This window comes from Tachypleus tridentatus, chromosome 13, assembly GCF_004210375.1.
Source record: "Tachypleus tridentatus isolate NWPU-2018 chromosome 13, ASM421037v1, whole genome shotgun sequence".
Lineage (NCBI taxonomy): Eukaryota > Metazoa > Arthropoda > Merostomata > Xiphosura > Limulidae > Tachypleus > Tachypleus tridentatus.
The window spans coordinates 36,900,246-36,916,567 of NC_134837.1; the positions used below are offsets into that span (position 1 = coordinate 36,900,246).

General features: G+C 34.8%; 1 protein-coding gene and 1 pseudogene across 2 annotated transcripts in view; one reads left to right on the forward strand and one right to left on the reverse strand.

Moving 5' to 3' along the window:
- The window catches only part of LOC143237251 (betaine--homocysteine S-methyltransferase 1-like), a 62,221-nt pseudogene that overhangs the window by 8,580 nt on the left and 37,319 nt on the right, over positions 1–16,322 (reverse strand). The gene's annotated exons all lie outside the window — the stretch shown is intronic.
- The window catches only part of LOC143237245 (betaine--homocysteine S-methyltransferase 1-like), a 38,057-nt gene that overhangs the window by 5,967 nt on the left and 15,768 nt on the right, over positions 1–16,322 (forward strand). The window contains exons 2-5 of the mRNA XM_076476293.1: positions 8,025–8,208; positions 8,868–8,965; positions 11,827–12,126; positions 12,220–12,384. Of these exons, the coding sequence (XP_076332408.1) occupies positions 12,282–12,384 (103 nt within the window). The 5' untranslated portion in view covers positions 8,025–8,208; positions 8,868–8,965; positions 11,827–12,126; positions 12,220–12,281. The remainder of the gene's footprint in view (positions 1–8,024; positions 8,209–8,867; positions 8,966–11,826; positions 12,127–12,219; positions 12,385–16,322) is intronic.

Below are 16,322 nucleotides of genomic sequence, written 5' to 3' on the forward strand. Positions count from 1 at the left end.
TAACGTTCTAATCTGGATGATATCAAAACACTGAGTGCTTCCTACCACCGTGTATGTCTTTCCTTACAGGTAACATTTCTGAAACCTGTCGATACAGTCACCTTTCGGCGGTTTTCTTTGTACAGAAATGGCAGGCTATGTGATGGACGAGTGAATGGAGGGGTTGCACTGTTGGTTGATCAGAATTTGCGCACCCTGTCTTTGCCACTCAACACACCCTTGGACGCCTTAGTCATCCGTGTTTCCTTGTGTCGTATCATCACTGTTTGCTGTCTCTACCTGTTGCCTGGAGAGACATATGATCAATCCGACCTTGATGCTTTCATTGAACAGTTGCTGTCTCCTTTTCTTTCATCCTGGGTGACTTTAATGAACATCATCTCCTATGGGAAAGTGCTGATATTGATAGGTGGAATCGCTCTGTAGAGCGTATGCTATCAGATCACAACCTTTCTCTTTTAAATACTGTTTTTTCCACTTATTTCCATGTACTTAATCAGTCCTTTACTGCTACTGATCTCTCGATTTTCTCCCCTTCATTATTCTCCCATTTTATACGGAGGGTTGACAATAATCCATGAGTCAGTGATCATTTTCTTGAGAGACACTGGCCGTAGTCGATCCCACCCGAACCGTATGCCCCGGTGGAAGCTCGATCAGGCATACTGGCCATCTTTCACTGCTCTAGGAAAACTTGATCCTGCCATCGCCTTTAAGCCATCAAGGAACGACTGTGTGTGGCATTAGTAACTGACTGTATTATATAAGCAGGTGCTCAATGTATTCCTTAAACCTCGACACGTTTTCCACTATATCCTCTTCCATAGTGAAATCCTGTGTGTCACATAGTTAGGAAGGCTCAAAAACGGGCCTGAGATACTTTCTATAGATATCCCACACTTTCGAACCGCATCGTTTTCCAACGGGTCCGAGCACATGCTAGGTGGGTAAGACGTCAAAGCCAGAAGGAATCTTGGATTAAGTTTACAACCAGCATATATTCTACTACCAGTTCATGTGGGACAAGAATGAAAAGGTCAATGAGCAGTATAAATGTTTTTACCTCTCAATCTTGCTTTCTGATAACCAGGAAGAAGCTGATATCCAGAGCATCATCAATACTCTAAGTGAAAGCTTTTGCCAGGTATGTAGCACTTCTGCCTCTTCTTCCACAATCTCAGCCGTCAAGACTCGAGCAGAGCATTCACCTCTTTCCTTTTGAGCTAATTGTCTCTATGACTATAATCATCCCTTTACACTAGTGGAACACAAACTGGCCCTTCATCAGTCTGGCAGTAAATCAGTTGGACCTGATGATATACACTATGACAAACTGCGCCATCTATTTCCTGCTTCTCTTGCTATTCTGAGCCTGTGTGGATTCGACATTTTCCCGTTCTATTCTACAGGAACTTGGAATCCCTCAGGGCTGTGCTCTGAGTGTCACACTTTTCAGTATAAAAATTAATGCCATCACTAAACAACTCCCATATCTCTCTCTTAAACCGTTCGCATGCACTTTTGCCGCCACCGGGGTATTCACCCCAATCCTGAACTCCGTATCGGTGAAGTTGTGCTGCCTGTGGTCACTGAGACAAAGTTCATGGGACTTATCTTTGACCATAAGCTGCCCTTTATACCATCATCAAGCAGCTAGTGGTCAAATATATAAGAACACTGAACATCCTCCGTGTCCTCTCTTCTACCCCTTATGAAGCGGATCGACGTTCTATGCTAAAGATATATCATGAAACTCGACTATGGATCACTAATCTATGGCTCTTCCGGATCGTCGGCCTAAAAGATTCTAGACCCTATTCATCATCAAGGACTTCTGCTCTGCACTGGGGCTTTCCACACTTATACATAGAGTCTCGTGAACCTTCTTTGCACCTCTGTCGTTTGCAATTGTATTTACTATATGCTTCAAAACTTTGTTCTTTACCAAAGCAACTCACCTGGGGTTGTGTTTTCCTTCCTCAGTTGGCCATGATTTTTCAGACTAGATGGTCTACTATTGATTTTTTGGCCTTCATATCCAGGTACAGTTAGATGAATTGGGTCTCTTCTTGGATAATACTGCTGTATCTACTGGTCACCCCATCTCTACATGGCTTCTTACAGTCTCCAATTGTGACCTATCTTTAAGTCATCTGAGAAAAGTAGACACACCTGATTAGAAATACTGTCTGCTATTTTCTGAACGTCTTTCAAACTGTCCTTCTATTCCTATTTATACAGATGGCTCAAAATCAGGTTACTGTGTGGGCTTTGCCATGGTTGGTTATGGTTCTGTGGTTTCATGTAGAATCACCTCTACAGCTTCTGTGTTCATTGCTGAACTGTACGTCATTTCTCTTGCCCTGGATCACATAGAAGCTAAGCAGTACTCAAACTGCACTATTTTTACTTATTCGATTAGTTCCATACTGGCCCTGAATCGCTTCACGTTGGTTCACACCCTGTTCTCGCTGATATTCAAAACCGACTGGCCCATTTTTCTTTAATATCCACTTCTATCCAGTTTTTTTCAGGATACTCGGCCACGTTTATATTCGCGGGGACGCGAATTTATTTGTTCTGGCACTATCACCACTGTGCCTGTCCCATACATGGACTATGGTCCTTTAGTTAAGGCTCTGCTACATTCCAGCTGGCAGTCGTCTTGGAGTGAGCAACGCGAAAACAAGCTTTTCGAAATAAAACCCTATATTGGACTTTGACCATCTTGCTTCTGTAAGGATCAGAAAGAGGAAGTTGTTCTAACTAGACATTAAATACCGAGAAACTAGGACTGGAAAGGCCAACTTAAGATAACTAACACCGCTGTTTGAACTACTCGTTAGTCATCCTGGCGAGTTATCATTATAATTTTGCTGCATGTCTTTTAAAACCTTTTTATTACTTTCGTTTTTGAAAATGGCAGTAACGTCAAATAACTCGGAACCAGGATTGGAAAAGCCAACTTCAGGTGACTGACGGTGGTTTTTGTACTTACCTGTTAGTCTTCCTTGTGAGTTATGGTAATTACAGTTACGCTAAAGAAAGCCCTTTACAACTTGAATTACTGTAGTTTTTTTCTTAACGTTGTAGACAAGATGTAAACATTGGTTTTATGCTATTTATGTGTCTTTTTTAAACTTTGTTTTGTTTTACCTTAATTACCTTCTATGAATTTTACTAAATTTACTTATAACTCTTTACTGGATGTTTGGCGCAGATAGCCTAGCTGCTTTGTGCCATGAGACGCTAAATTAACCAACCAATCGTTGGTAAAGGAGTAGGCCCAGAGTTGGCGGTGGGTGTTGATGTCCAGCTGCCTTTCCTCTGATCTTACACTGTTAAATTACGGACAGCTAGCGCAGATAGCCCTCATGTAGCTTTATGGGAAATTCAAAAACAAACAAACATAATAATATTAAGGAGTTGTGAAGAAAAATACTTGTTAATTATTAATATTAATACTTTTTTCACATGAAAGGTGTTGCTGTTTTAATACAAAAGTCACAGATATTTGTATTGAAGTTTCTTCCCGTAAAATTTAATAAATGTGTATTATTATTATTGTTTCTTTATCCATAAATATATTTGAATCGAATGAATAAAATTTAAATTATGATTACTGTTTCTTTATCCCTAAATGAAATTGAATGGATACTATAATTCTTTCTTTTTTAATTTTCATAGATCAAAATTTTAACACATTTACTCAAATATTTAAGTGGGATCATATCACAGATAGGCAATCAAATCAGGAATTAACCCATTTTTTTATATTGAGACTAAGTTTTCACAGCACAATATCCTATAATTCTTGAGTAACGTAGTTTAACCACTTTTCTACACAAATGAGCGATGTCAGTTTGTTCGTGTATATGTATCATCTTTTTAAACAGGCTGCTTTTCTAAAAGTTGTCGTGTGTATCCTTGACTGTGTAAGAGAATTAATATACATTTACAAGCTTGCAACATCTATTCAAGGTATTTGTAATGACAAAAATTACACCATGACATCAATTCATTTTTTCACAAAAAAAATTAATGATAAAAATTAGTAAACTAAACTCCCAGCAGAAGTATTATTTTAATGGTTAATATTAATAGAATGTTCTAAACCAGGGGTGTGCAACATTTTTCGTCGGTGGGCCATATAACCAACTTCATCAATCAAGCGGGGCCACTTAAAAAACAAGCTTATTCGTGTACATGCACAATAAATTAAAAAAAATTCTCAAAATGCAAGCAATAATATTTTATATTTTTGCATGAGTGATCATTTTAGTGCGACACTTGAAATTTAGAGTCCTTGCAGAGCTTGTCAATATCAGCTTTGACAGAAGTGGTTGCCACTCTTAACTGACTGGTCAAATGTTCATCAGTCAGCTGACTTCTACATTTGGTTTTGATGAGCTTCATTTTGGAGAAAAATTGCTCACAGCAGTAGGTGCTACCAAAAAGGGAGGCAATTCTTTGTGCATGACGGGACAAATTGGGAAACTTTTCACGTACACAGAGTTTGTAAAGTCTAGCAAACTGTTTTCAGAGAATTTCCTTTTAGTGTCCATGTCAGCCTGCAGTTCAATGAGTTCCATTTGGCAATCATCAGGACTGTCTTCCACTGCCAAATCAAAAGGTTGAGTGAACAATTTCAATCTAATTTCAGTTTGTCTGAAATCTGGAAATCTGTTTGCAAACTCATCACGCAGCTTTTGTACACTGGTTCCATATTTGGTGCAATCCAGATTAGGAAATTCCAGTTTCCTGGTTGCAAGACATGTAAAATGGGTCAATATGGCTCTTCTCAACTGAACCTGGAAAAGTTCCAATTTCTTCTCAAAAGCACAAATATGCTCAAACAACTTATTCACAAGTTGACTTTTCCCTTGTAGTTTTAAGTTTAAATCAGACAGATGCTGTGTAATGTCTGTGAGGAATGCTAAGTCATTCAGCCAGTTCTCATTGCTCAAGAAGTCCACATTCTGACGTTTGCTCTCCATGAAGAACTTAATCTCCTCTCGCAGATTCCAGAATCTCTTCAAAGTAGCAGCTCTACTAAGCCAACGTACAGCAGAGAAGTACAAAACATCTGAATACTCACTGTCCAGCTCATCTAAAAAAGTTTTAAATTGTCGATGATTTAATCCTCGTGTTCGAATATAATTTACGCATTGGACGACATTTTTCATGACTTCTGCAAAATCCAGAACTTTGGTGCACAAGCTCTCTTGGTGAATAATGCAATGGCTTACAACTACGTCTTGTGCTCCAATTGCAGTTAGAAATTTCTTGGTGAATCCATTTGTCCTACCTGTCATGGAAGGAGCACCATCTGTTGTAACACCACATAATTTATAAGGATTCAGTTCAAACTTTTCTACAACCTTAAGCACTTGTTCACAAATATCCTGTCCTGTGGTTGTGGAGGAAAGGCTTGCCATATCTAAAACTCTTCGAAAACATCAAAGCCTGCAGTAACAGCTCTGATGAAAATGACAAGTTGGGATGTGTCATTGATATCAGTGCTTTCATCAAAGCCAGACTGAAAGCTTCACACGAATTCAATCTCTCTTTCAAAGTTTCTTTGATGTCCTCTGAAAGATCTTTTGTCCTGCGTGAGACAGTAAAGCGGAAAGGCTAGTTTGCTCCACCAAATATTTTTTCTCTGGACATGCATATTCTGTGAATATTGTTAAACAATTTTTAATAAATTCTCCATCACTGAAAGGCTTTCCCTTTTCTGCCATACATTCACAAAGCTTAAAACTCAGTTTTGTCACCAGTTCTGAATTTTTCTTGAAAGTGGTAAAAACACCTTGTTGCTTTTCAATGGATGTTTTTAAATGTTCAATTTTGTCCTTTCGTGCCTGACCAACAATTTCATCAAACTGGGAGGAGTGCTTAGTTGCGTAATGTCGCTTAATATTGTACTCTTTCATGACTGCAATTGTAGTTTGACAGACGAGACAGACAACACCTTGACTATGTGGGACAACAAGATATTTTGTGCACCATTCACTGTTGAATAACCTTCCCTCATCATCAATTTTTCGTTTCTTAACTGCTGACATTTTACTAGCCCTGAAATCAAAACAAAAATTATTCTCACGAAAATAGCAAAGTAGAAAAAAACATAGAATTTATTTACACATGGAACCTCTTATGGACAGAAACACATGTTTCTAAATTGGCATCCCGATCATAGCCTTCCGGTACTTAAATTAATTGAGAATAGCAAAATACAGTGTGACCTCGCCTATTCGCGGTTCGCCATTCGCGGCCCCGCATATTCGCGGGTTATGCGCGAACTGCGTTTTTGTAGGTCACAGAGACTGAAAGGGCTTTTCGAGGAGATTTCTGTTGTATTTACTCAATCAAGCCGTTTTTATCAATTGTCGTCTTCACCAAACAAGATTGGACTGCTATTGGCTGACTGCCTCAGCTTCCCCAACAACGCAAACGGCAAAGCACAGCCCGGTAACGCACGGTACAATTTAGTGAAATACATAACAGTATGCAATATTGCTACATTATTACTGCATCAATGAGTATAAGTATCATTAGTGTTTGGGAAGCATTTCATATAGTATATAATCGCATACATATACGTTTTAAAACTGCGTCCAATATTCGCGGTTTTTCGCTATTCGCGGGAGGGTAAAGAACGTAACCCCCGCGAATAACGAGGTCACACTGTACATAGAATCAGATGCATCTGAAAGCAAAAATTTTAATAACTTCAGTAAAGTCACAACAATATGCTAAATAATAATCAATTTACCTTCAATCTCTTGTAGTAACTGTAAAAGGTAATAAAATTTTCACCAATAATGAATGACGGACAGCAGAGGTTGGGGAAAATTGTTGCCAGCGGGCGAAGGCGAGGTTCAGGACATGACGTTGAGTCGTAGACAATAGTGCTAGTGCACGTCACCTATTCATGCCCTAAGGAGGCCGACCAATCGAATTCGGCCTGCTCCTCTCTAGCAAAGATAATTTTAGAAGTTTGTCGAGTCGAAGCCTGGGAATCCCGTAGGATCGATGCTTTTAAAAATATTCCATTTGCGTTGGATTACAAATCAGGCCACATGGTTAGATTACAACAACTAGGGCCACACTAAATGGCTTGGCGGGCCGGGCTGTGGCCCGCGGGCCGCCTGTTGCACACCCCTGTTCTAAACTGATTAAGGCACTTTAACACACAACTTAGAATAATGACAATTTTTCTTAGACATGTAATTTGTTTTTCTGTTCCAAAAGCAATGATAATTGAACTCCCAAAATTTTTTACGGTTCTCAGTTATGCTTTTGATATGTTATTCATTGGATATACTTTTATATTTAACAACTTGACAATCTTATAGAGCAACAAAGTCAAATGTAACTTTTTCATTGAAGAATAGACAAAATAAAAGATATGTAGTACATTCATATTAGATTGCTTTGATTGTTCCTTTTCAGGCATTTTTTTGTGTTGAGAAAAATTTTAACATCTTGCAATTCACTACAATTTGTAAAAATTAAATAATTAATATAATAAATGCTGATAAAAAGATATAGGAATTTCCATTACTTTGGGATATGAAGCCTTTTCAAGAGGAAACAACAATTCCAAAGTGAGTTAAACCTATACAAAAAGCGTTATGTATTACAGTGTTTCATAGAATTTTTATTTAGGTTACGTTGTTATAGTAAGGCAATGCTTTATTCCATTGTTATGTGTTCAATACATAGAATATTTTCATAATGATAAGAAAATTTTATGAGTACTTATGCAGTAATTTGAGTTATTAAAAATGTCTAACTAGCAAGTTGTAGGAGACTAATCCTTTACGTCATTTGTAGAGAACTTTTGTAACAAGCAGTTCTCAGGTTTAAATCTGAGGTGAGGGGAAAATATATTGTGAAAAAATAAAAATACCACTCTTCTTGTATTCCTTCTTTTGTTAATCTATTTGTTATATGTATGAAAGTTTATTTACTACTTTCCCTAAACTTAAGGATTGAATCTTTGCTAATTTTTTTAGACCCAGTAAAGCTAATAGAAATCAGACTACTTTGACCAAATCATGGAAGGACAGAGCAGAAACTGTAGTAATTGGTGGAGGGGTTGTTGGAGTGAGCATAGCATATCACTTAGCCAGACTAGGTATGAAAGATGTTGTTCTACTGGAGAAATCAGATTTAACAGCTGGTTCTACATGGCATGCTGTAAGTAGAAAATGGTTTGTAAATTTAAGTTTGTAACAGTAACACTTTTTTCTGATAACTGTAGTTGAGTGCTTTAAGAAATAACAAAAAGATAAACAAAACTATTTTACCAATTTAGATCTTCCCTCACTCACAAATCTAAGCAAATACATCATCCAAATTAAGTATCACCCTTCACATCCATATTCCTATATAATGAAAGTGTAAAATAATTTAAACTAATTGTGCATTTCACATAATATGTTAAGCTTTTACATAAGTTTAAGACTGTAAATGTAAAATAGAAGCCCTTTTACTCCATGATTGAAATTATTGACAGAAAGAATGATCTTTCAAACCCCTAATAGTCTTCAAACCTGAAACAAGGTTTTCACCTATTATTCTACATGCCAGAGAATTTTACAATGACATAATGTAATAGTTATTAATTATTAGAATGTCACTCACAGCTGTTTTGATCTTGTGAACTTGTAAATCTTTACATCATAGGATATTTTCATAATATATAAAATATAAAAAAAATAAAACAAATTTACAGTCTACTATAATTGAGGTTCTCAAATGATTGACATTGATTTATAAAGTAAGAAAGGTTGTACAACTTATGGTTTATTGTAAGGTTTTTTAAGAATTGTTTCTTTCACTTTATTTCTTAAAAGCAGGACTTACAACTCTCTATCATGGAGGAATTAATATGAAAAAGATATACTACTACAGTATTGGATTTTTAGCACAGCTTGAATAAGAAAATAAGAAGGTTTGTAATTTCTTGATAATATTTTAATTACAAGATACTTGATAACAAACTTTTTTTTTCTCTTGGCATCAAGCCTGTTTCTCTCAGGCATTAAAGTAAAACAAACGTGAAGCTGTTTTTTTTATGAAAATAAACTTTTGCTAAATCTTCTAAATATTCTATATAAAACTCAGATGTTTTCCATAATTGGTTAACAGGTATTGTTATATTGGTTTGTTTTTTTGTGATATATGGATACAATATATGTTAAATATGTGACATTAAAGTTGAGCATTGTAAACATGAAATACACATGACCTATTAAATTTACTTATCAAGGCAACACTAAACTTTGTTTTGCTCTAGTTTCTTATACTGATGTTAGTAGTGTTTTTTATTATCTCAAATATTAGTATGTGCAACTAGATAGCTGCTGAACTGAATTATTACCACTTTCTTTAATTTCTTTTGATTTGTTTTTCCAACAACACTTGGGCTATGATTCTCTTCTAAGTTGAAAAATGAATATAGATTTATCCAGATATTAGATAATATTTCACCAACTTATTCTGTTGTGATCTGTAGGGAGCCAGTATATAAATCATAGATATTGCTTCTAGGAAGCAAAATAAATCATGACTAGGATACAGCATAGCAGAGTAAAGAACATACATTATATGTCTATTTTCATATAATGCACATAATGACTTACAGATCTGATATTGTGGTTGTTAATGTTTTGGGCTGTAATTAAACTACCTCTACATAGTGACTGCTACCATGTTTCCTGATTATTGTTTAATTAATTGAAATAAACATTAATTACAGTCTGTCTTTAGCAACAAAACAGGAATGTAATATCATGAGAGTATAAGAGTGTTTTTCTCAAATTAATTTTGTTTTAAAGTCATTCCAAGTTAGATTTTTGGTTTTGTATCAGAGTTAGTGTTTACTTCACAGTTTTTATGGTTAGTTCGCAGTATTTGGTCTTTTCTGTGGAGTTATTTTTTATTGTTTATTTTACGTTTAACTATAATATGTCAACTTATCATCAAAAAAGATGTTTAATCTCTTTTTGTACTTGAGTTATGAGCAAGACCAATATACTTCAAAACAAAAATTTTAGTACACCCAAAACAATGTGGTACAATAATGATTGACAGTCTTGTTAAACAAGCAACATATTTTTACAGATGTGGATCAGTGTAAGATCTCAGGTGTTTCATATTTGTTCCTTTAACACATGGTCAAGATAACATTTCAAGTAACTGTATTTTGTTCTTCTAATAAGTGATGGTAAGCATTACGTCTTAATAGATGGATGTTTGTAAAAACATGGATAACAGAGTGAAATCTATCATGTAATTTTTATTCAGACTCAAACAGAAATGTTGGTAACAGATTCAACAAAATGACCTCCTCGTGCTTGTTATTCATATTTTTTTTTCAAGTTGCACTTTTCAAGAAGTCAATGAAATAAAACTCTCTACACTAGTAGAAAGTTCTTAATAGTAAATGCTTAATATAAACATAAGACTTGCATGTTTCGAAACATGACAAAACTGATACGATTAATTTTACAAATTGCAGCATCTGTTGACTGACTCTCATATTGGGCAGTATTAAACAATTTTTATCGTTACTTATATTTTGGGCTGTAAGTAATCTGTTGGGCTCTAGGTTTGAAAGGCACATCTTACAGAAGAATAAAGCATGTGCAGGCTGGAAATATGCACCCTGTAATTTACGAGTTACAGCTGATAGATAGACTGAAAGAAAATAACAAAAATTGACAGTTTTGCAGCCCTTTTTCTAGACATCAAGGAAGATTAGCTGATCTTTAGATGCAGTTTTGTAATAATTGATTAGTTCTGAGTTTTTTTCAATTTCTAGTATGAGCACGATAGTGTATTAAATGTAAAGGCTTCTAATTTCAGTTGAACTCATCTCTACATAATGATCATTACTGCACTTTTTGGTACCAATAACAGCTTAATACACAAGTATGAGCTGTTCTTTCTTCAATAACTGGACACTTTAAGCAACTATGGTGTTAATGTATTAACTGCAAGATTAAATAAGTGTTTTTTGATATACAGTTTTTATTTGACACTTTTTGTCCTTTTTTATCTGTCTATTTTAAAATGTAGTGTGCTATTGCATTTTTTCTAGGAAAAGTGAAACATGATTATGTGCTTAAAATGAGAAACTGATTAATCGTATAATAAAAGTGGTATATGCTGTTGTATATGGAAATAGAAAGATAAAGAACTATGTAATTGAATTGTGATTTTGGTAGTTTGTTTGTCATAAAACATAACTACTTTTAGGTAAAATTAATAAGATTTTTAGATACCATAGGAATCAGGTTGTTAGTAAGATGATTTTAAAAAAATATTTTAACAGTTAATTGTTTTTGCTTGTCAGTTTAAACAATTTGAATCTTTAACATATTATAGGGCCAGATGAAATATTTGAAATGTTTCCTTTGTTAAATATGAATGGTGTAAGTATTTTATGACAAGAAAAAAATTACCATATAGCTTTTATTTTAGATTTGTGCATATTTTTAAATCTTAATATATTTCCTCAGTTTGTTTAAACACATTTATTTAAATTGTTGAACTATTTAAACAGTTATTTGCAAACTAGGCAAATACAGTAATTGTGCTTTACATTCAGGTATGTGGGATAATGTCTACCAACATCAAAATCATGTGCACAAACTAATTTTCTTAAGAGTGTTAAATCTGAGAGGTTTGATAACATATGTTTTTTCTTAACACAGCAGGATTTCCTATTTTGTAGTGTGTTCTCTGTTTCTGGCCTACATTAAGATTTTTAAAGATATCACAGTTTTGAGTTTCTCTTCCTATTTTCAGGTGCCTGTTCAGGGATACAGACTGTAAACTGTGCCATAACCATGGAGAATGTTGATGAAATTAACTTGGATTCATAGAAGAAACATTAAAAAATGAGTCATTGGTTTTTGCCTTTACTAAGGTGCCGTATAAAAAACCTAGTGTCAGTATCTTCAAGCATACAGTTCAGTTATTTTGTGATGTGTTGTTTGACTGAAATTGAATGGAGGATGGCTAAATCTTCTCATTTTTAAAAGCTGATGGAAGATTGCAGAATAAAGTATTATACAGTATATTATTTTAGAGAAAGGTTCTGTGCAAGTAAGTAGATTTTAATTTTTCAACTCAAGAATCTGGATAGTTTTTGTGACGATGGCGTGATTAGTTATTTGTATATATATATATTCTTTTTAGATTCTTGGAGGGATCTTCAACCCTGCTGATGGCCACATAGATCTTTATTATTTTACAAGGCCATGGCAGGAGCTGCCCAGAAACATGGAGCTAATATCATAATAGGGGTACCAGTCACAGGACTGAAACTTAACAATGGCAGATGGGACGTTGAAACACCAAAAGGTATCATAAATACTAAATATGTAGTAAATGCAGCAGATGTGCAAACTTGACATAAAATAATTTTTCAGAATCAAATCCACATATGTGTTGCTAAGTGGTAATCAGCCTTTGAAGTCTATCATGTCATGTTCATTTTACTTAAAGTTGTTTAACATTTATAGTAAACACCTTAAAAATTATTGACTGGCATGTTTTATCAAAATTGCCCTTAGTAGTGCTTAAGTAACCTAATAAGAAGTTAGAATGGGTGTTTCTGAATTCACATTCTGAAGAGTTTAGAAACAAAGATTCCAATACAGTGCTTACCTCAACACACAAGATTAGCTATTCTCATTTGGTACTTCTTTCTAACAGTGAATATCTTTACTAATGCATGCCACAAGCCTAATTCTTTCCCTTTTGGAATTGGAAGATTCCAGTATGTCTGTCTTCCAAATCATCATACATTACTTGTATTAGTATAAGAACATGACATAGTGCATGTAGCTCCCTCTGCACTCCTCTACTTAACCTTCAGTTCTTGTTTGGCAGGTATAGAGTGTAGACGTCCTTCTTTATTTCCAGTTTGGGCTTGAAATGATTTCTCTCCTTTACACTTTACTTTGTTCAATTTCACTTTAATTTTGAAAGCATTTCTTTATCCGTGTTTTGTCACCAAATCGTTTACTTGTTTGACAAAATTCAAGCATGCATTCTGAAGTTGACATTATTTACTTTTAGTCTGCCTTTTTCTTCTGTAACCATACTTGAGGCCATAGGTACTGGTGATTCTTTGGGGAATTTATTGGTCTTTGTTTTCCATCTGTACCCTTTGTATCTAGCATAGTTAATGAAGATCTCAACAGCTTCCCCTCATCCAAGCATAAGACGTACCTTTCTTCACCCCTGCCTGTTGATTTTGTTTGGCCTTTGTTGGTTTCTGAGGAATGTATTTTTCAGATATGTGATTTTTTTGTCAATTGCTCTTTAATGTTTAATTTTATGACCTTCATCCTTTCCTTTTTCATTAGAAATGAAAAGAAAAGGAAACAATTCACTCTTCACATCTTTAATTTCTTGCTATGGTTATTGCAGTTTCTCTCATTCTGTTTGAGATTCATCTGTAAGTTACAGAAAGATTTCCCAGAGGTGTCTCCTTTATCTTTACTTTCCTGTTTGCCCACCTGTCAACTTCAGTTCTGACCTTACAACTGTATGTTTTTGGGGTTTTTTTAAGACATTTTGGATTGTTATGACTTATTTCATGGACCCTATCTACGGGCTCCACATATGACCCTGTTGTTGCAATGTTGCATATTTATTATTGTTCTTGGTGTCTAAGACTTGTCCAGTCCGATGATTTTCCATCCTTTCTTTACTGGTATCACATTTGTCGCAATCTGCACCACACGTGCTACCACTTTTTCTCAACTAGATCTTCCCTTCTATGTTCTTGCTTTTCCTTATTTAGCTGTACCAGAGTTCATTGTTTTACCAATGGTGTAAGGCACACCAATATCAGTTCTATAGTCTGCCCCATGAGTCTTGGTCCAGTTGGATCTCATCTGTTAACCTTGTTCACCAGTGCACCTCCTCTATACCTCAATCAGGTCTTGGTCTTTTCTCATATAGTATCTTTATCCCTTTCTTCCTCCTCCCAGGTCCATGGGAGGACTAATCTAAATGCAAACTGCAAATCTCCAGCTTGCCTATATTGTTCTATCTCCTCAGGACCTCTGGTCATGCCAACATCTTTCTTTGTCAGTTGCTTCATTCTCACCTAACAGGCCTTTAGACCTCTGCTGTTTGGGGTGGAGGTATTTTAATCTGTTTGGAGTTCCAAAATGGACCAAAAACTGGAGTCGGGTTGATGATCTATCCTATCTCTTTGGATTTGTTTACACCTCTTAGATCATTAAGGCATCCTATCTACTCTGCAATGGTCTTTTGCTAAAGGTCTTTGGATGACTGCTAATGTTGCCTTCAATGTATATCTCCATATTCCACCCCAGGGCATTGTTGTCCTTTTCATCTGTTAGTCCATCATGGGATGGTGTACTGATTTTGCACATTTCTCTTTCTTGCAGGCCTTGGCACCTTCCATCTTGGTTGGTTGGTGTAGCCCTTCACTCTACAACTTTGTGACCTAGGATTGTGCTTTCTCTTTTCCTGGGATGACTTGCTTCTTCCTACTGTCCCAAGTGCGTTTCTGTCTGTCCAACCCATTAGCTCCTTTTCAATGGTACTCACATTGGCTGGTTTTTCAGCCACATGAAATTATTCCATTCATTCTTCTCAGTCCCTAATTTTTTAATGGTCCTTAGTCACCCTTACAAATTGGGCACAACTTTTACCTTTTCACTTTATTCTCTGGTATGGGTCTTTTGGCACACCATTTCTGCTCACTTCTCTTCTCTTACAGTGGTTCTATGACTTTTGAGGACAGAGTCTATTATGTCTCCTCTCTTATCCTTTGTTTGAGCTCATCTGAGGTCTCTTTAACCTGATCACTATGACCTTCTTGTAAGTAGGTATGTAACTCTTATGAAAGTTCTTTATAAAATGAAACCAGTTGATGAAATAGTTTAATTTTGTCTTGAACAATCTTACTGTCATGTAGCTTTAGAAAAATAAAAATTTAATTTAGAATTTTTCTACTATTTATAACAAAACATTCATTATTTAATGTAGTTATTTGCACTCAGACTTGAAATAGTTCAGATGCAATGTAATCTTCATTTTGGGCATAAAAGTATTATTTACTTATCTTATAGTTTTCATATTTCATTTACACAGTCTCTAGAATCTCTTAAATGAATATCAAATTTTTTTATAAAGTAAATATTTATATTTTATTTTACACTTTCTCTTTTATATCATTAACTCTAGATATTATAATTATATTTAATATACAGTGCAATGAAATAATTAACTTTAAGAAGTGAAAATATCCACATACCTTTTAAATGTTTGTGGAGTATTTTGTAATTTTTTTCATGTGAATAATTACACATCTTTATCTTTTCCAATTCTTTGTTTTTTATTTTTGATACAAGTATGCCAGTCTGTTCCTGACAATGTGACCCTATGGTGTTCTGTATCATTATAGGGCAAAGGTTGTCCACAGTTACTTTCACTAGAGCTTCCATATGCAAATGATGCCATTTTGCTTAGATATTTCCACAAGTAAAACTACATCAAGTTGAATATATACAATCGTAAAATTTTCAAATATGCATTTATAAACACAAATAATACATAACTATTTAGAATATAAATGTTCAATCTAAATGCAAACTGACTGTTCAGTAAACTAATACATATATGGTGAGAAACACTTGTGAAGCCTTAAGTATGTCTCAAGGGATCAATAGACTAAGCTTCTTTTCTATCTTATGCTACAAATCCATACACTGGTAGAGGTTTCTTCAGGTTACAACTGAATCATGTAAAATCTCTTCTATTTTTACTGGTTTTAAGCACACAATTCAAATTCAAACTATATATGACTGGTATGAGTAGAGAAGTCAATAAGCCATTTTTACATATATATTTTTCTTTACAATTGGGTTTTCTCATAATCACAGATTATAAACTTCAAACTGTCAGCTGGGAATAAAGCTTTGCTTTTCCAAGTGGGTGTGGTTGAACTTAAGCTTAGAAATATTAAAATTTAAAACTACCATTGAGAAATTCTTGAAAATTTTCCATACACTAACAAAAGTCAGTTGGAACATGAATTTGACTTTCTATGGCAACAGTTTTCATTATATTCTCACAGTATAATGAAAAATAGCTCATGAAATTTACACTTGTAACAAGGAGCAGATAATATTCCACCAAAATCTTGTAGTTTTATTTGCTGTTTTAAATGTTTTTTTTTAATAAAACAAAGATAATCAGATAAGTTGTTAATACAGATACTGTATTGACTATCTCTTTTGGTAGTGAGTCCTGGC